Below are 21,653 nucleotides of genomic sequence, written 5' to 3'. Positions count from 1 at the left end.
GGGAAGGGGGGGGGGGGTTGCTATGTGCCACCAGTCTTGCTCACAACTCAGGGGTGAATTTCTAATGACCTCCTGCCGCTCTGAACAAACTATGTCCTAGAAAATGACAGCTTCTTAGATTATAGCTAAAAACAGCATCATCCTCATTTAAAAACCATTTGGAATGCTTCTACAGTAGATGATGATCAGAGTGGGTCTTTATTTTTGATATTTGGAACAAATCTTGACTTCTGATGTTGAACAACTGATGATGTCATTAGGAGAAACTTTATACCTCAATAAAAACAAAGATGTAAAGAACCAGCTCTTCATCTCACTTGGATAACACTTTAATCCAAGAGGACCTGGTTGCAGACAAGATGGCGGCTGAAAATCATTTGCCAGAAACAGAAATTCCACCAGATTTCAGAGTCACTTTTATTAAAACTTATTTTAGTGTTCAGGATTAGCTTAAAATGTGTTAAAAAGAGAATAAAAAGGATATTGACAAAAGATTGATAAAACTGCTAAGACTTTAGCTCCAGATTAGTGTTAACTTTAACGATCAACGTGAATCAGCTCTAACACAGAGGAAAGCGTCTTTACTAATATAACATTACATTTGGTGAAAAGCTGATTTAAAGTGTTGCTTCCCAGCGCAAAACCGCTTTTCTCTGCAAATCAGCTAATTCACGTTGATCGTGTAAGGATTTATGATATTATCAAAGAGCGTTGTAGGTTTTGACAAAAAAATAAAAAAAAACACCTCATGTTGTAAAGGTTCAAAGTTTGAAACGCAAAAAAAAAAAAAACGCATCTGTTAGGGTCGCTGGTTATATAAGTCTTTGTCGACCAAAATGTGCGGGGGAGGGTGATGTTCCGCTCTTGGACTTCCTTCCGATAATGATTTTCAGCCGCCATCTTTTCTGCCACCAGGTCCTCCTGTTTTAAACAGCCAACCCCGCAGGATCACAGAGGTCCTTTCATGCACTTCTGTTTATCAGATGCTTTTTTAATTCCTCTATTTTTTAAGTCAACTGTAGATCTCTAGTCTTTTTCTGTAGCCCTATTTGTATCAACAATCCTCTGGTTGGTCTGTACACATGTCAGATCATTTTACTCCATCACACTTTCAGCTTTTTCAACCATATTTGCTTTAAAGTTTTGACGTCACTGGTCTCTACGTGGTTTATACTTTCAAAATGAGTTTATGCTAATTTAAATATCATGACAAAACTCAAAATTGCAAAAAAGATGTTGGTCTCTTTATGAGCCAAGAACCTAAAAAAACTTTCAGCTAAAATATTTAAACTTTTAATAACTCAGCATCTACTGTATTTATGCTTTAGATAGTTACAAATCTAGAGATTATCTTGGTAACTGTAGCGTTTTGGTCAACTAATCTATTCAGATTGTTACATTTAGTGCTTACATTAAAGCTGGAGCATGCACATTCACCTTTTTCAATAAATATAATTTAGCATCCTGAATCAACAAAGAAAGAAAAAATGTGTTCCCACATCATAGCAATTGTTGTGTTGTTGTTTTGTGGCACAAACTCACTTGGTGACTTTAAAAATCCGGAGAAGTCTCAGGGCCCTCAGCACACTGATGCCAAACGAAGCTCCTGGTTTGATGATGTCCCAGATCACCTCGAAGATGCTCCCCACAATCACCTGGAGAACATTAGACGACACAGGAATGCCATGGAACCAACAGCTGCTTTTCACTGTCAAGCCTTCACTCACTCACCCCAAAGTCAAAGCAGTTGAAGGAGGAGTGGAAGTAGTTTCTGGCCCCGAGGCCGTACATCTTCAGAGTCATCTCAGTCAGGAACAAACCCAAGAAGACAAACTCGGCTGTGTCTGCGAGCGAGAGGCACAGGTGAGTAAAACAAGCCGCCTTCCTCCTGAGCTCCCCCACCGGTTCCCGTTTGCAGACTCACAGAGAGCTCTGGTCAGCCACTCGGGCTGGTCGTAGTGGACGATGGCCACGCACAGAGTGTTCAGGCCCACCAGGCACAGAACGATCCAGTAGAAACTCTGAGCCTTCACCATGCGGCGGATGAAGAAGCGGATCCTTTTCTCTTTACGCCTGAAGTAGGAGGAGCTGTCCATCTTCCCGCCGCTTTTCACACTCGCCCGACCAAACGGAGAGCTGGGAGGAGCTAAACAGGAAACACGCCGTCATCCACAGTGTGGTCTTCTGCAGCTAAAGATGAAGCCTGAATATTTCAACCAAAATGTCTTCTGTATAATATTTAAAGGAATCTGTAACCAAATGAAGAACAGGGATTTGATTTTAACGTTTACATCTATCCAAATGTGTTCATGCAGAAAAAATAGTAAGTATTCTAAATAGATACAAAGATCTTAAAAACTCAGTGTGTGCAGTTAAACATTTGATGAATTAGTGAATTTAGTAATCTGAAAGTCAAGCATAAAGTTTACCAGAAAGTCTCATCGACCTTCAAAACCAATTTATGAAAGAAAAAAATGAAGTTATATCTTAAGAGAAATAGAATGGGAAAAAAATAGAATCATAAACAAAATAGAAAATCTAAATAAAATATAATCTAAAACAAAGAAGAAAAAATAAATAAAACAAAATAGAATAAAATAAAATTTAACAGAATAAAAAAAAATCGAATAATATAAAGTAGAATAGAAAACAAAATAAAACAGAATAGAATAGAAATAAAATAAAACAAAACAAAATAAACAAAATAAAATAGAATAATATAAAGTAGAATAGAAAATAAATAAAATCAAGTAAAAGAAGTAGAATAGATTAGAATAAAAATGCAACAAAACAAAACAAAATGAAAAAGAATACAAAACAAAATAGAAAAATAAAATAAAATAAGACACAGTAAAAAAATACAATAAAATAGAATAATAAAAAAGTAGAAAAAATAAAACAAACCAGAACAGAATAAAGTAGAATAAATCAGAATAGAAATAGAATAGAATAAAATAAAAAATAACATAACATAGTGTAAAGTAGAATATAATAGAATAGAAATGAGAATAAATAAAACAAAATAGCATAGAACAGAACAGAGTAGAGTAGAATAAATTAGAATAGAATAGAATAGAGTTATATAAAGGACTGCTAAAATTGATGTAAGGCCCAGAAACCTAATACAGAGGTTTGAGACCTCTGTATTACACAATAGTTGTATTACTTCAGCCACTCCAGTACATGTTTTGCTTCCCTGCTAAGTAAATATATATATATAGAAAAAATTGTTTTTGACACACTGACTCGTCCAAACAAGAGAGGTGAAAAACGACAACTGAATGTGTCTTTTTAACTTAAACACCCTTTGAAAACGGTTCACATGTCTAACACAAACGTAAAGCTGTTATAAAACAAAGGTCATAAATTCAAGCATTAAATCTACAAGCACTTATTATAAACCTGCAGCTGCTCGCTCTAAAAGTGCAGCTAAAGCCCTCTCAGTGTAAACAGCGAGGGGGGAGACAGTCTGACGGCTATTCCATCAACACTCCATGAGAAACCATGTTTAAAGAAGAGACTGTAGATGCTGCATTTGTAAGTTGAAGGAAACAACATGACTTTAATTATGACACAGAATGTGCCTCAGACAAGTAATTCCATGCATGACCTCATATTAAAAAGTAAAGCGCTGCAGGTGATTCTCTGTGCAGACTGAGTGTAACGCTTTAATTAAAAGTTAATTACTCCGTACTTCCTTTGCTTTAAAGGTGATAAACTTCAGGAATCTGTTTAAAGCCTACGAATCAACGCGCTAAATGAACTTCTTTAGTGTACTTTATTTCAAATCCACAGTGTGACACCAGCGTCTAAGGCGTCAGATCTTTAAGATGAGGCGATGTGACCTAATAATCTGACAGACAGTCTGGGGACAGGCGAGCAGGAGACGGCAGGCTCTCCCAGGGGCTTTTATTGTGAAGGTTGGGACGGCGAGGAGAAGATCAGAGATCACCTGCTGCTGGCCAGAGATAAAAAGATGAAAGATTTACCAACAGAAGACATGTCGGCGAAAGGATCCTCTCCCTCCTCTGCACCCATTAAGTCATTTTTAACTTTTTTGATCTTGCCTCGCTTCAGAACTGTGGAGAGAAGGGCACAGAGAGAAGGAAACGTTCGTTCAAGAACACCGGAGGAAAGAAGTATTTGATCCTTTGCCGGTTTTCTAGGTTTGCCAACTTAAAAATGCAATTAACAATCTGTCAACATAATGGTTTATTAGGTCCTCCTGAAACTTGATCATCAACCACGAGAAACATCTGACCTCCAAGTTTGATAATAAGAGTTTTGCATTATAGTACTTCTGTAAAGAGGGTTTAAATACTATATTCCCTCAATGAAATGCAAATAAATGTACTTAAATTCTATAAAAAGAGGATTTCTTGACTTGTTATCTCACTGTTCAAATGAACCTACCATTAGGCTGACAAACTGTTAATTGTATTTTTAGTGCGGAAACCTACAAAATCAACAAATACTTATTTCAAAAACCAAAATCGTTCATGGCTCCACTTTCTCACAAAAGGGTACAGATGAAAGATTGAAGAAGGACTCGAAAGAAAGACTTTTTCTGCCCTGCAGGTTGAAATCAGGGCTGAAATAAAAAAAAATCTGTAAAAATGTAGAGACTTCATTCTAAAAAGTTATAAAGATTTTGAAATGGTATTCACCAACACATGGGCACCCATGATTGACATGTCCCTATTGCTCTGACCTGTCATTCCTGACAGGAACACCAAATGTGTCTTTTCTGCTCTGAAAGCATCAGATTGGTTTTTCCTGCAGCTTTGGAGTCAAATGTTTTAATCCTCCAACGGTGACTAATTGAAAACACAGAGCCGCTGGCTTCTGTCTGGAATCATTGGAATGGATGTGCGTGTCTGTTTCCTGGCACATGTTTACGAGTGTGCATGTGGTGAGAGGTTATTGTTTATCCAATCAGAGCGTGACTGAGAATGTCACTGTGTAGCTTCACGCCCCGGCCTGAAAGACTGGATTTATGAAATAAACGTAAATAAAAAAGAAAGAGAATAGAATGGAGAAAAACGCTGCTGTGCTACAGACTCAGGAAGAAATGAGAGTTCTTTTTGGTACCTGAAGGCGCATACATATTGTGCGTAACTTTGGAAAGTGGGCAGTTTTATAAACAATATGCAGAGAATATAGGCTGCAATTTGCTGCCTATATTGTGTTTCAGAGTTATAAATCAATCACATGTGTCACTCAATGAAATTGCTTAAACTCTGGACATCTGAATGGAATATTTATAGGTAAAAGAAAGTCAAACGACATGAATTATTGATGCTGGTTTTAACTTTTTAAAGACCCACTCCAATGAAAATGGTGTTTTTAACATGTCATTGTGGAATTTCTTACTAACAATGGAGGACATAAACAAAAAAAAAAAGTAAAACTGCATGTCTGTGTATTTCTGTATTCACATCTCTCAAGCTCCCTCCTCCACTACATTCTGATGCATCCACCTGCAGACAAATAGATTCATGAACGTCTGGAAGCTGGATAGCTACAATGTTGCTCGCCATTTTTGTTGCCACGTTACGTTGGAGGTGTGAGGGGCTGTACTGGATGTCTGGAAGAAGGGGAAATCTTACACTGCACATAGTCCAACTCATACCTCAAAAAGTTAATTTTAATCAACTCTGCAGAAATCATGTCCTAGAAAACTAAGACCTTCTGATCATGACTAAAATGGAGTAATCAGAATTAGGGCTTTCACGATTAGTTGAATAATCGACTATTAAAATAGTCGACCACTAATTTAGTAGTCGATTAGTCGTTACTTTATATTATATTGAGTCAAAGTGTAGTGAAGTTGAAAGTTATAATAACATTCTGCTAGCTTTTTGGACCATTTTGGTAATTTTTAAAGTTATTTTTTAAGCCGTTTCTGAGTTTAGCTAATATTTTATCCACAGGCTAACTGTTTTAGCTCATTTAGGGTTTTTTAAGTTATTTTTTGGCTAATTTGGAGCTTAGCTAATTTCTTAGCTTTATGCTAGCTGTTTTGACTAAATTACACATTTTACCAGTTTTTATTCCAATTTGGAGTTTAGCAAATGTTTCAGCAGCATGATAGCTATTTTGGCTAATTTAGGTATATTTTGCTTTTTAAGGCTATTTTGGAGTTTAAATAATATTTCAGCTACATGCTAACTATTTTGGCTAATTTAGACATTTTTGATTTTTAGGTTGTTTTTGAATTAAGCTAATATTTCAGCTGCGTGCTAGCTATATTTGGCTAATTTGGGTTTTCTTTTTTTTGGCTATTTTGGAGTTTAGCAAATATTTAAGCCGCATGCTAGCTATTTTTGGCTAAATTATGCTTTTTTTGGGCTTGTTTTCTAGGCTATTTTGGAGGTCGGGTAGTATTTCGGCTACTTGCTAGCTGTTTTGGTTAACTTAGGCTTTTTTCACATTTTTATTCTTTGACCAATTTGGCATTTAGCTAATATTTTAGCTGGCTATCAGCTTTAGCATTTTCAACTATCAACTTCAGCATTTCCAGCTTTCAAATTAAGCATTTTCAGCAATCAATTTGAGCATCTTCAGCAATCAACACTAGCATCTTCAGTTTCCTAATTCAGCTTACAGAATTCCAACGGGCATTATAGCAGGTAATTCTATACATCTAGTTTTCAGTTAGTTTAAAGCTAATGATGGTTAAGATGTGTGCTTTACATCCAGTTTGCTCATGACCAGATTAGTCGACTAATCTGGATAAATAATCTGTGATTAGTTTATTAAAATAATTGTTTGTAGCAGGACTTAAATTAAAAGACCACTGAAAATGCCTTTACACTAAATTAAAAAATAAACAGAGTGGTACTCTGTTAGATTACAGTCAGTCCTCTCATGTTGCAGAACTAAAACAGACATTACTCCCTTGCTTTCACCTGAAAGGTTCTGCTTCCTCTTGTACCAGGCACCGTCCAGCGGCGACTTCTCCTCTGCAATCTCATCTTCCTCCTCCAGTAAAACTTCCTCTGCGCAGAGAAAAAAAAAAGGATTTCCCATCACTTGGTTACATTTGTTTAAATCTTCTAACTTTGTTTCAGAGGCTAACCTGCTTTACAGATCCACTCCAAATATCCGGTGAGCTCCCTCTCGATCTGCTGCTGTCGACGGAGCTTCAGGAACTCCTGCCTCTTCTCCACACGCTCTCGCTCTTTGGCAAATTCGCTGTTGAGACAGATTTTTTTTTTTTTTTTTTTAGCAGAATCAACAACCAGTGTGATCTTAATAAATGCACTTTTTAATTCTAATTTTACCTTGTATTTTAAATATATTGTATTTTAAATATATCGACTATAACGTGACCTAGAAGGTCACATTATAGTAAAGTGGCCTCCTCATGTGGGAGGAGCTACCAGCTCAGTCTGTGGATATCTCACTTAGAATGAATGGTAGACACATACGATGTTAAGAAATAAGGTTCATTTATTTTAAAGAGTTCATCAAAATTATCAGTAATCATGTCTCCATGTTTGGGCTGTGATGGTTATTAAATGTTTTTTCCAGTACAGGGGGCTGTGTCTGTATGACAGTAGCTGGATGAGCAAACCTCAAACGGGTAAAGGAAAAAGATGGAAGTTCACAACAAAAACGCTCGCTTTGCACTAGTATTTTACCCGCTGATCGAGTCACTGAAAAGGTTACACGCCTAACGCCGAGTCTCTGATGCGACGCAGCGACCTGTCAAACGTCAGGTATTTACATTTTGGCTGCGCTGCCCAATTCGCGCCTCCCCACTGAAATCTTGCTGCTGGCAGACCTTCGCGCCGTGCCCGTCGCTCAAATCGTGCCGCGGGGCTTCAATTTGCCTCAGAGGGCACCTGTACCATTGATTAACATTGGAGCTGAATCGTGTTCCATGTGAATGCACCTCAATAGCTCATTCAAAACACCACTGTAAGAATTTGGATCAGAATCAGGAAAAGCTAGCAGGTCATTGTTGTCCTCAGGTACCCACACCGTCTTCCAGTCAGACACAGAATTGGTTAAAACTGCTACTAGTTATTAAATCCATGTAGTGTAAGACCTAAAAAACCTGTCATACTATTTATGGTTCGTAAGCACAATTTAAGATCTCCAGAAAATAGTCAGCTGTGGAACTGAGTCAAAACCAAATGGAGGGAAGTTACTTTAAGCTTCTCGCAGGTGGAAGAAGCTTCTTGATTAATAACCATGTTCTTTAATTGTTTCTGTAAAGCTTTTGCATCTTTCCATTTATTGACTTCTTCAATATATGGTACTGAAACTGCGTCTCCTTCTGACTCCGGACACAGAGATGCTCAACCATCAGATCCAGGAGTGATCGAGATGATCAAAGCCACAGAGAGACGTCTCTTCATGTCAGACACGATGTGAGCGAAAGACAAGAGGAAGAAAGATTGAAAAATGTAGACTTCTCATCTGTCAGATGTTGATGCTGGAGCTCACCTGTGGGATGATTCTGACTTTTACACATGAGCAAAAACCAATCAGGCAGCACATTGCTAATGAGAGCAGGTATTCCCATCATTTCCACGCACAGATTTATGTTCAAGAGCATTAACAGTTACTATTACCAACACTCGTACCTCCTCTTTAAATGAAAACCTCAATAATATTCATGTTAAATGGGCAATTTCTTTTATTCGGTGTGTGAACTTACCCTGAAAGGACACCAAGCACCAGGTTGAGCATGAAAAAGGAGCCGATGATGATGAGGGGGATGAAGTAGAGCCAGTTCCACGTGTTTCCAACCACATCATTGGTCTAAAAACACACAGAAACACAGCAAAATATTGCAAAAACACTGACTTTTAGACTCATTTTGTGAAATGAAAAGTGTGAAAAGCACAAGAAGATCCATGCGAAAATCTACCACCCCTCATCAATGATGTCATCTAAATAAATCAGTAATAGCTCCATGTGATTTTCATCAGCAGTTTCTTAGAAATACTCCACCAAGAACAGCTGCACACAAACCTGAACTCGAACAAAACAAACAAATCATCAGCAAACTCTCCAGTAATTACTCAAAAAACATGACTTATTCAAGCCTGCTCCCACCGTTTAAATTGCATGTTTAATTGAAGCTGGGGGAAGTAATTGGAGAAAGCGTTGAGGTCGACTGACTGATGTTCAGTTTGGAAGGAGTCGGCGTGAGCAGACAGGGAATAATAACTTCTCCGGCTTTTCTCCGCTGCCTCACATGCGTACTTTTCCGTTCTGACTGTAGAAAAACTCCTGCCAACTTCTTCTATTAGAGCGAGATCAGCAACAGTTCACTCTGACAACATAATTAAAGTTTTATCTGGCTGAGCTCCCAAAAACAAACCTCACTTCTCTATCTCTGCAAAACAGGAACCTGTGTAAAGAAACAGCATCTTCATCACTGCAGTACAAGTCGTCTCTGCTTTGGGGTGAATTATGACAGATTTAGTTAAAGTGGGAATGAATTGAGTCACTTTCTGACAATGGCCGGAGCTGCACCCTCAAGGATACGTCTTTTTTACAGCAAAATCATGGAGAAAAAAGACAGGTGTAAAACAGTCATCTCCATTATGATGAATATGAACAGAACTGTGTATTAATCTTCTGCATCAACACACCCAGATGTTCTGGTTTGAGGACAGGAAGTGAGATTCAAGCAGGCTCTAAAACCAAGTTGACTATTGAATGTATTAGAGAACTGGACTGAGTGAGTGTGACATCATCACTTCTGGTTCAAACCAAATTAAGTCAATTTTGTCTCCATTTTTTTTGCAGTACGGACCCTGCCATGTTGGAGCCAGATGTCACAGTCAGCAGCAATCGGTCTGAGTTAGTCTGAGTCATTGCAACCGCTCCCACCAATCAGGAGAGAGCTTCTTGGAAGGCCACACCCCTACCTCTAAACGTGGGCTCAGGACAATTTGTCAACTGTTTCAAACGTTTGACGTGAAGGCCAGCGGGCACCACATGCTTTTACTGAGCCATCTGATTGGTCAGTTTATAACCTGAATAACTTCCAATAAAGAAAAATTATGAAAAAAATAAGATTATCAAGAATATGTTTAAAAATACAACCAGAGCAAGAATGGTTATTCTGACAAATAGAATTACTGCTTATTTCTCAGTAGAATTCTATGGGATTTTGGCTTCTTGGAACTTCCTGTTTAGAATGTCGGGGGGTGGAGGTACACTGGATTGATAGCACAATATGTCCCTGTATTTATTTATAATATACAATTTGAGGTTTATTTTGAGTCTAAAAAGCAACAAAAGCTCTAAAAAGTAAAGCTGGGCAATACCAAGTATTTGGGGATTGATTCAATACCAATCAATATTGCCAATATCAATACAGATATCAATATCAATTCCAACGTTTTTTGGAAGTTTCCCTTTTTTATCACTTGATAAACATAAAACAGAATCACGACATTATTTTTAATAACTGCGGGCTGGTATCGATCAGAGGAGATTGATACTATCGATATTTCAGAGCACGTATCAACTTGTGTAATTGGATAAAATATATTTTTATGGAGAGTAAAATATTGAAAGTTATTTAATGTTTGAGTTGATTTATTCTGGAATAATATCCCTTCCTTTTTATTATTTATAATTATTTTTAAAAACTTTGTTTTAAAGTTTTAAAAATTGGCATTCAGCTAGCTTTTTGGACTATTTTGGCTTTTACTAAGATTTTCTTTAGTCTATTTGCAAATTTAGCTAATAATTCAGCTACATGCTAGCTGTTTTGAATAAATGTAGGCATTTTTTCAAATTTTTTTTTCCATTTTGGTGTTGACTTAATTTTTCAGCTACATGCTAGCTGTTTTAGGCTAGTGTAGTTTTTTCGTTTTCTTAGACTGTTTTGGAGTTTAGCTGAAATTTCAGCTTCATGCAAGCTGTTTTGGCTAATTTAGGCTTTTTTTGTTTTGCTAGATCAAGCTCATATTTCTGGTACATGCTAGCTGTTTAGGGCAAATTTAGGCTGTTTTCAGTTGTTTAAGCTGTTTTAGAGTTTAGTCAATATTTATGTGCTAGCTGTTTTGGCTAAGTTGGGCTTTTTTTCAATTCTTTATACTTTTTTGAAGTTTAGCTATTTTTTCAACTACATGCCAGCTGTTTTGGCAAACCAAAGTTTTTTTTTTTTTTTTTGTTTTTCAGGACTAATTTGGCATTTAGCTAATATTTTAGCTGGCTATCAGCTTCAGCATTTGTAGCTATCAATTTCAGCAAATTCAGCTATCAGTACTAGCATCTTCAGTGGCTACATTCAGCTTACAGCATTCACACTAACATTATCGCAGGAAATGCTATATATCTAGTTCATAATCATGTTAAACAGTTACAGCTTCAAAGTTTAAAAATGTATTTTTAGAGTGTTCACTAAATGTTTATCCTGTCTGGCCCGTGACCTCAGGTGTGTTTTGGATTTTGGCCCCCTGTGCGATTGAGTTTAACACCCCTGCTGTAGAGCAATCTGCCCAGCATTACCAAAAAGTATTTGCTGGTTTGCTGTAAGAACTAGTAAAAACAACAGAGAATGCAGATTTACTGATGGGTAATGTTGTTTAATGTGGTTTAAGAAATAAATAAACAGCCAGGTTCAGTTTTATGAGCTATAAGCGGCTCATCAAAAAAGCACTGATGAAGACCTCTTACAGAAAAGAGAATTTGGGAGACTTCTACGGTGGCCTGTGAGCAGAACATAAAGAGTCATGAGTCGCTGAATCATTTAAAACAGAGAAGACGTGTGCTGGAGTGTGCCCCTCTCCCAGCCATTGGCTGGGGTGTCTTTAACCAAAACAGTTGGAGCACTTCTATGTTTCATTTGATCTTTTTTATGTTTTAAAGTTTTATTGTCGACTCCTTATTTCATCACCCTCAGTGAACTTCTTTTCCCCTTCACTCTCGGTTGAGCTGATTTCAGCTGAATTTCAGATTTCAGAGAGGATTTTAGGGAAAAGGTTTACCAGTCTTCTCCTTCACGAGAAGCCAACGAGTCTCAAAGCAGATTCATTTCAGGAGATATAAAACAACAATGATTGACTGGATCGAAAAACCTGGGACTTTAAACAACGTTTAAACAAGCAACTGACAGAAAATATATTTCTTTTCTTTACCTGTTTGCCAAATCAGAGAAGCTGCAGGCTCATTTTCAGCCCAAACTTATATTTTATACATATATTTCTCTGACAAGGTTTCATCCCACTCTATCATCCTCACTCTCCCAGTTCAAACTGCAGTCACTTCGACTAGTATCTTCACTTTCTCTGAAAGGTCAAATCACAAGCTAGACTTTGACGCATAAATCAAGCTTTAGGGTAATGTTCTTCTGATATGATTATTGAGTCCATGTGGCTCTGAAGGAAAAGACAGATGCTCTCACTAAACGTGGAGTCATGCATCCTGCTGGTGACAGAACAGTCTCAGCTCACAGAGTCGGCATCACCATCCAGGACGATGGATACACAAACACAAACACGGAGAGACACACAAAGAAAAGCTGCCGACAGCCGATCCCATCAAAGCAGCAGATGGTGATGAATCTACGACATGCAGGAGAGACTTCCACAACTGTGTTGGTCCTAAAAGCAGAAGGTAATCATTTCTAGCAGGCAGAATGTTTGAGATTTATGCCGGTAGTAAGAAATGTAAAAACCTGTTACTCTTCAGTGTGGAAATAGTAAGAAAAAGCCTCACATAAAGTTTGTTTGGGTAAATTTTGTCATCTCTGTGCAAGTTAAACATTGACGACTAACCCCTGAAGTAAAAAAGTTACATCTGACATATGTACATTCTATGGCACGTGTGTCAAAGTCAAGGCCCGGGGGCCGGATCCGGCCCTCCAGATCATTTTATTTTATTGTAATTAATGGCCCGATGTTATCTTGTGCTAGACTTGTATAATTTTGACAAAATATATTTTTATGGAGAGTAAAATATTGAAAGTTATTTAGGTTATTTAAGTTAATTTATTCTGGAATGATATTCCTGTCTTTTTATTATTCATAATTATGTCAAAAAGAAAAAGTTTGACTGTTTAGCATTTATAGAGTTTGAAGAGATGATATCATCTGCATACAAAGATTTCTTAAAGTTTTTAAAATTGGCATTCTTTTAGTTTTTTGGACTATTTTGGCATTTATTAAGATTTGTTTAGACTATTTTGGAGTTTAGCTAATATTTCAGCTTCATGCTAGTCGTTTTGGCTAGTTTAGGATTTTTTCCCATTTTTTTAAGCTATTTTGGCGTCTAGCTAAGATTTTAGCCACATGATAGCTGTTTTGGTTAATTTAGTTTTTTTTTTAAGTTGTTGAAGCTGTTTGGAGTTTAGCTATTATTTCAGCTACACGCTAGCTGTTTTGACTAACCTAAGTTTTTTTATTCAATATTTTTAGGCTAATTTGGCATTTAGCTAATATTTTAGCTGGCTACTATCTTCAGCGTTTTCAGCTATTAGTTTCAGTGATTTCAGCTATCAACCTGAGCGTTTTTAACTATCAATTTCAGTATCTTCAGCTATCAGCAATGGAATCTTCAGCGGCCAAATTCAGCTTACAGCATTCACACTACCGTTATTGCAGGTAATGCTTTACATCTAATACATAATTATGCTAAACGTTATGGTTTTAAAGGGTTAAAAATGTAGTTTTGGAGTGTTTGTTAAAATGTTTAAACCTAAGGTGTGTTTTGGATTTTGGCCCCTTGTGCGATTGAGTTTGACACCCCTGTGTTATATGCATGACCTACTTCCACATTCGGTACATGACTGCTCAGTCGTTGCGGCAGTAGGCCGTTGTTTAGATGGTAAAGGTGGAGTATTTGGAGTTTACAGGATGTCTTTTGGAGCTACCAAGAGTAACAATAAATAATGTTAGGCACATTGTCTCTCTAGCAAAATACTCCAAAATAAAAATGCAAAAATGATTAAAATTTTTTGTATCATCCTACATAACAAACTTGGAAGGTAACTTGTTAAGGCTGAGTTTATTTTCACCTAATTACATGTGACCAGCTCAAAGGCTGATGATAATTCGTGTTGGCGACACGTCACAGGTTCAGCAGACAACGAAGATTTTTGCATTGTTTTATGTAATTTAAGTACATCCAAATCTAAATGTTGTAACTGGTCGCACATTTTTAATCTCTCCTTAGCTGTCATGCAGCTAGAGCGCGGTGAGCTGCAATGCAGTTGTGATTGGAAACCTTTTGTTGTATTAACTGTAACTGTAATCCTAACCTTAACTTTTCCTCCAGGTCCGTGTGGCCAAAAAAAAAAAAAAAAAAACGTTCAGCACTGGCTGCTCATATTTTAGAAAATTACAAAGACACGTCTAATTATCGCTGTCTTTATCTTTATAACCTGTTAGTTGTGTTTCTAAAATTTTGTCAATGTAATTTTCCATGTCAGGTAGAAGCCGTCTGAGACGTGATCCCCTTTCCTTAAACGCCTCAACACATGCGAGGTTCCCGTTAGCTACGCCCCAGTGTGAACACAGACTAGTGACTGCAGGCTGTATGAAGGTATATGCTGCTGTAAACTGTCAAACTGCGATCACATCAGGGCTGGCTGGTCTATATTATGCATAGCGTATTCTAAATCGTTTCTATTTCTATTCAGTAGTTCTCAACATTTAATTTAGCTTCCAATTTAACAGGATTCACTTACTTTGAGAATAATTAGTCAAATTTCCATTTTCAAACAAACCCTTGTATTTTATTCTTTGTATGCAGATGATATCATCTCTTCAAACTCTATAAATGCTAAACAGTCAAAAGAGAAATCCGCAAATCTGTTTTTATGAGATGCAATTATCTAAACTCTTACAGTGGGAAGTCTGAACACGGAACTTCTGAGATAATTAGCTACTCATTTAATGGCAACCGTCGGATCACCAAGAGGTGTAATAAAATCAAGAGCCATGAAATAAAAATTACCACATTATTAAAGTGGAGAACCCCCCACCCTCACACACAGACAGATTGTACTGATGCTAAAACACTGTCACTACTGAAGGAGAAGCTGAGAGCTGCAGCAGCGTACACACTGCAAGTCAAGGCTCAGTGTTTATCTGAGTTAGGGTCTCCTTTGACCTCTGACATCAACAAAGGCTTAAGATCCTGGGTAGGAATCTAGTCAAAACAGAAAATGCTGAAAATGGGGAAAAGTTACTCAAGGCCAAAAGTTCCCTCCTGTTAAAATAATTTAATTAAATAATGAAAATATCTGTGTTTATGTAAATCACCACAATTTGTTTCTTCATCTGTGCTCCAGTTTAGAATGTGTAACATGAACTGCACAGAACAGTGTGAGTTACAACAGCCAACATCATTATGATGAAAATCTCTCCTCATTCTCTCTAACTAACCCCTGCTCATTTCATGGGAGAGCACTTACCGATAGGGTAGCCCCCCCCCACACACACACATTTGTTAGTTAAACATTTTACTCATTTTACTCAATCAATCTCCCCCTGCTGTGTCTCCTGTACAGAATGCATTCATAATAAGATCTCCGTTTGAATTCTGTAATAATTGACTGATTTTTCAATGAAGGTTTGAACTTTCAGGGTTTGAACAAGAGAGTAAAATGTTAATTTCTGTCTTAGAAAAATGTAAAAGTGTATAAAAACATCTACCGCATAATCTTATATTTCTCTGATTTCACCTATTTTAGTACACGATAAACAAGAAAATATTGTATCTAAAGGCTTAACTTCAATTCCACATATTAGGTCATGACAGACTCATGTGTCAGTCATTGTTGTATCAACAGACAATAAAAAGAGCTAAGACTGTTATAAATGCCAGTGGTGTACTGTCGAGGTCTGCAAAGGTCAGTGAAGGCCTAAAATTATCTGACATATCTAAATCACAAATGCTATATATATATATTTGTCCAAAATGTATTTTCGATTCATTCCTACTCCCCGGCTGCCCTGCTTTTGGACTGTTTTTTTACATGAAAGTTTCTAACCATCCAGATTTTAAACATCACTTGTTTCTAGGTTCATGAAAGTCTGCCTTACGCTCATACAGTCAGTGCTTCAGACAGCTCATTAAACCAGAGGCATATATGGATTAAACACATTTACGTCGATTCAACCAATCAGAATTTGAGTTAAAGTCTCTGTAGCTTCATGAGGACAGAAGATGTCATAATCGCATCTGATTGGATGGTCAGAGCTCGAGCTACCAAAAGCTAACTCCTTCTTTACTTCAGGCCATAGGCCGCAGCTGCACTTGGTTATTGTTTAAAGAGATGAACATTTTTGAAATCAAAGAAAAAAAGAGAGAAAAACTGCACTTTCATGGGAACAATACAAAGGAACGTGTGTTTGATCCTCTTCAGACGAGGTTATAGGTCAGTCAGGTTAACCCACCGTCACAACTCAACACACAGATACACACCTTCTACAGCCAGTCTCCTCGCTGTAACAGACTTGTGTCCATTATAGTCGTTTTCTACAATGGACAGGATTAGGACCCCGTCCATCAAAAGAAGCCCCAAGTTTGTGTAGTCAGACGCTGCAGAAAACTACGAAATTATACGAGTTTATCACAAACTTAACTTTTCAGGAATGGTTCAGTGATGATTTTAGGCTTGGAGTGTAATCACGGTGATTCTTTCAAAAACATCCAGCCCTCTTGTTGTTTTTTGTGCCAAGCTTTCATCCCAGATTACCCATGAAAGCAGACGTCTGTTCCAGTTTGATCTAGTGTTAATCAGAGAGGAGGAACACCCCCACCCCCATTGACAGGTCTGACTTCAGCCTCATTCTGATCAACCCTGATCAGGCTGATTAGCCCTCTGATCCTTGACATGACAGTCTGGTCTTAAATATTTTACTTTGCACTTTTTCTCTCCTCAGAATTCACACGATCAACTGTTTCATGAAAAATCTGTCCGTGACTCTCCAGGATCTCTGACTCTCACACATCTTTTTCTTCTTTTTCTTTTTTTTAATTTGGGGGGTTGGGGACATGCAGGAATCGAAAAAAAAACTCACAAAAAAAACTAATATTTGATAAATAATTTGTTTTTTAGTGTTCCACAGGTCATATATGATCATATATATTGATATAGTTCACTCTGCACGGCTTAAGAAAATCATGGTATGGGCCCTTTAAAGAGCATAACAGTTTAAAAAACAAATTTTTGAACAAGAATTCAGCAATGAAGCAAATGAGATGTGCACTTTCCGAAATCCGTACATTCGTATACTTTCCTTTGATCGGGGGTCTGCAACCTGCGGCTCCGGAGCCACATGTTTGTCAGAACAGGTAACATATCAAAGCAGCTCACGGCTTTTAAATTTACCATTTAATTTTCATGTATCAATATATATATATTAGAATAAATAAACTGATGTAAAACTACAAACTTGATGCTTTAGAGAAAGTACGGATGGCAGAATATTATAAGATATTTTGCAACCCCTGGACAAAAGAAAAGATGGAGTTACAAACTGTTGGAGACTTTGTGGGGCAATTAACACAGAGCAACTCCACATATTCTGGGGTAAAAATTTGAAAAGAGTTGATTTTTTCTGAGCATTATGTTGTTGGTCAATGAAAAGGTAATTACCATAATATGACGAAGCGGTTTAGTGCCTAAAGTAGAAAAACCTGACATGTTTGCTCCAGTTGGAACTTGATAAATGTAAATCTATTTGGAAAGGATGTCTAAAATACATTAGTCATCTGGTTCAAACATGGCAGCGTTCATATTGCAGAAACGTGGTGAACTGACCACACTTTGTTGTAACTGTAAGTTGGCTATTTTCTCTGGGTGACGTCACACTCATTCGGTCCAGCACTCATATACAGTCAGTGATACTAAGATGTCCAGACTATAACAAAAGCAGACAACATGAACCTCAGTGTCTCTGTGGGAAACCCTAAAAGCGTCGTCCTCATGATTTATCCACCTGTCTTTACTACCCAAACCTCTCACATCCTTTGAATGTGACTTTCACAATGATTGTAACTTTAAGTTTTTCTTTCTGGAAAAACCAGAATACATTTGCATTTTTCTGCTTTCACTCTACACTCTAAAAGGCTTGGATCGTATTAGCTTTTATTTAAAAAGGCATGCAAGTGGGATCTAATTGATTTTAAGCAGAAAGGGAAAAAAAAGCCAGAATCCACCAAAAAGTTTCTCATAAAATGGATTTGTGCTTAGCAGCAGTGAAAGACTGTGAAATAATGAGGCTGGAGAAGCTGTGGGAGGTGTCACAGTTGCTGCCTCTGGGCCTTTAAACCTGGCACACTGGCACTCCCTTTCTTTTTCCCTCCGTCTAATTACAGAAGTGGTTCAGGTGCAGAGCAGTCGCTCTTTTCCAGGAACTGTCCGTTTTACATGTCCATGGACTCACTCCATCATCCAGCTTTCTCCGTATGGAGGGTCCGCACCACCACGTCATGCGGTCCTTCTGCGTAAATCTTTAAAGTCCCACTTTAGTCATTTTGGGGTCTGTTTTTAGTGTTCCCAGTAGTCTTTTAGTTATGATTACGTCGTTTTTAGCCAAAATAAAAACTATTATGTTGTTTTCTAAGCTACAGTTCCTGCAGAGTGGCAGCAGTTCATCTGAGTTTTCCCTCTGAGTTGTGGGCAGGACCACTGGCTCAGATTGCTCCCATTTCCCATCATCCCTTTGTTTACACTCCTTTCATCTACATCTTGCAGCCCCTCACACCCCCAACCTAACATTGTAGCTGCAGTTGATCCAGATTCCAGCTCAGACGAGGAAAACAAAGACGTTCATGGATCTATTTGTCTACAACTGGATGCATCAGAATGAAGCAGAGCAGGGTGCCGACACTTACGTCACGGCGACAGGCTTTAACAAAATGTCTTTTTCTTTCGTTGCTCTTCATTCACTACAATTTGAACGAAGAAATATTCAGAAATACGATCATTTTCTTTATATACGTCTTTCATCATCAAAAAAAATGCTAAAAGAACATGTAAAAAACACCATTTTCACCAGAGCGCTTGTTGTTCTCCCACAATGCTTTGCAGAACCTGCATCCATTGTGACGTGTTCACCTTCAGAGCTTTTTGTTAACAACAAACGAGGTTCTTCCTGAGCCACAGCAGCAGCCGGGTGTCACTGCTGAGTTTAGGGTTATAGTTCCATAAGATTTATAATCAATCAATAAACTTTATTTATATGACACTTTCAAAATGCAACCAGCTAAAACAAAAAAACAACAACAACAACACTAAAGACAGAGTAAAGACACAAGATAAAAAAGACAATAAAGTCAAATCAAAATAATAAAAGCAATAAAATAAAACAGCATGAGTCTCATGTTGTGCTAAAAGCCAGGACATAAAAGTGGACAGTGATGGTGACGGGATACGACTCATTTAAAGGTGGCAGATTTTCTGCTCAAACTTGACATTAGGCTTGTAGAGACCTAATTAAATGTCTGAAGATCTTCAAGTTTAACGGAAAAACTACATTTGGGAAGGTAAGTGGAGAGAGCAAGTTTCTTTCCTTCCAGGGCTTTCATTAAGAGGGAGCAGAAGGGTTGGGATCTGTAAGCTCAGGCATGCCAGCTGGACTTTTCTTGTGGTGTTGAAACATTTTGTTGCCCTGGTCCCACAAAAAAACAAACTCTGACCTTCCAGAAGTGGAGTCACTGGTTGGAGCTGCAGAGCCTGAAAACACTTTTGGTCCAGAACAATCACAAGAAGGACAAATCCGTCCTTCAAACTGAAGCCACTGTGAGCAATTGGAGCAGGTCTGACAGAATTAATCCAAACTATTAAAAAAAAAAGATAAAAACCCAGACAGAAACTTCCTCTGAGTAGCTGAAGAGAACAGAATTACCCTGTGAGACTAAAATTGTCTGTAGATATTCTTACATTTTATACACTGTTTTTGAACACTCAGAGACAAATGTTGTTGTCAATAGTTTTAAACTGGACAAATGTAAACTTTAAAACCTGTTGTTTATCTTCAATTGTTTTTCTCACAAAAAATTCTAAAAATCAAATTTTGTGTTTATTCCCATTTTGAATTGTTATAACACTAGTATGACATAGAGTAAATTGTGAAATGTTGATAAATATAAAAATTCCATGTCTGCTGGAAAAGGGGCAAAAGCACACACCTGCAGGACATTCTCTGACCCTGTCATGGTCAACATTAGCAGAAAAGTAAATTCAGACATTTTGAGGCTTCAACAGTTCATCATTCGTCTACTCTAAGCCTTGGATTACTCCAGTTTATTTCAATTCTAAGAACATAGTTAAAGAGAAACTGAGGAAGGAGATTGAAAAGTAGAAGAACAGACCAGGGAGCGGTTTGCAGCACGAGGCCAATTAGCAGCCGTCTGCAGTAAAACAGAGAACAAAGAAGAAAAGAAGACGGAGAAAGGAGACGAGTTCCAGGTAGAAGATGAAAAATGAACATGGCAGAAAAGACTAGGGGAAAGGAACAATTAGATCTGCCCATTAAAGACCAGAAATATGAACGGAAGTCAAAATGATTTAGGCTAGGAGTTATGTTTAGTGCATTCTTTACTTTTTAAATCACATAAACACTAAAGTGAGGCTGGAGTTGAATGTGGAGTTGCTGTGCTGCATTCAGGTTTAGTTACCTGGTGATGTTTTCCACCAATTTGCTGAAAGTTCTCTGTTTCTAGCATTTTCAGACTCACTTATAGTATTACTCTGAACCTGCATGCCGCCTAAGTGAAGTGTTTTTCTTGTTAAGTTTTTAATATTTACAACTTCATTAAAACAATAAACCTGTTTCCAACAAGTGAAGTTTTCATGGATGAAATTGGCTACATTTTAAAAGTTTAAATCCAGAGTTATTAAATCATTTCCTGTAAAACAGCAGAGCAAACAGATCACAGCTGAAGGCTTCTTGTCTAATTTTACTGTTGCAATAGGGGGCAATAAATCTTCTGACACACAAGGAGTATATTTGTTTAAACCCCTTCTGTGTTTGAGGCTAAACTTTATTCTTATTACCTTTGTTTGTATGTATTTCTTGTTGAACCAGAGGGAAAAAAATGAAGAGAAACAGGATGTTGGAGATAAGAGTACAGAAGACGAGAGAAAAAAGGGGTCATGGGAGTAGGAGGAGGTATCATCATTATTGTCAGGTGTGAATGTTAATCTAAAGGGGCGGGGCCTGTCTACAGACACACTCAAATGGTACCAACACACCTGTTCGCTCCAAATATCAACATACAACTGCAGTTCACGCATTTGATGCATTTGACCCCATTTTAAAATGTAAAATCTACTCCCTTCATTATTTTTTTATTTTAAGTATACTAAACAAATAAAAGCTGAGCTCTTGGTTCAGCAAAACTTTTATAGGCTTAACACTTTTGGTGTTATGTTTATGTACTGGTATCAAAGACTCATCATCCATCAAATCCCATATTCTGAAGCCAGTCCAACAAATGAAAACCCAGTTCTTCTCTCGTTTACATCCTTTTGAGCTGCAAAGACGACTCCATCCCACCAAGGTTTGTGCATGTCTGTAGCAACAGCTCAGGTTGCAGGTTTCAATCCACTGAAACAGATTTCTACTGGTTCATATCTTGATTGCATTGGATGTCTGCTTTGAACTTTGGTAATCTTTTATTAGCCTGTTAAACTCTGTTGACTTTTTCTTTTTACCTGC

At 37.5% G+C, this 21,653-nt stretch overlaps 1 protein-coding gene across 16 annotated transcripts in view; it reads right to left on the bottom strand.

Moving 5' to 3' along the window:
* cacna1bb (calcium channel, voltage-dependent, N type, alpha 1B subunit, b) overlaps positions 1-21,653 on the bottom strand; it is a 212,020-nt gene that overhangs the window by 94,871 nt on the left and 95,496 nt on the right. For all 16 annotated transcript variants that reach the window (XM_024298888.2, XM_036214639.1, XM_036214641.1 and 13 more), the window contains 7 exons: positions 8,672-8,775; positions 7,082-7,197; positions 6,912-7,001; positions 3,990-4,079; positions 1,925-2,146; positions 1,732-1,844; positions 1,543-1,655 (listed from right to left, as the gene is read on the bottom strand). In XM_024298888.2, the coding sequence (XP_024154656.1) occupies positions 1,543-1,655; positions 1,732-1,844; positions 1,925-2,146; positions 3,990-4,079; positions 6,912-7,001; positions 7,082-7,197; positions 8,672-8,775 (848 nt within the window). The remainder of the gene's footprint in view (positions 1-1,542; positions 1,656-1,731; positions 1,845-1,924; positions 2,147-3,989; positions 4,080-6,911; positions 7,002-7,081; positions 7,198-8,671; positions 8,776-21,653) is intronic.

The sequence above is a fragment of the Oryzias melastigma genome, linkage group LG12 (genome assembly GCF_002922805.2).
Source record: "Oryzias melastigma strain HK-1 linkage group LG12, ASM292280v2, whole genome shotgun sequence".
Taxonomy (NCBI): domain Eukaryota; kingdom Metazoa; phylum Chordata; class Actinopteri; order Beloniformes; family Adrianichthyidae; genus Oryzias; species Oryzias melastigma.
This window is presented reverse-complemented; position numbering and strand designations above follow the sequence as displayed.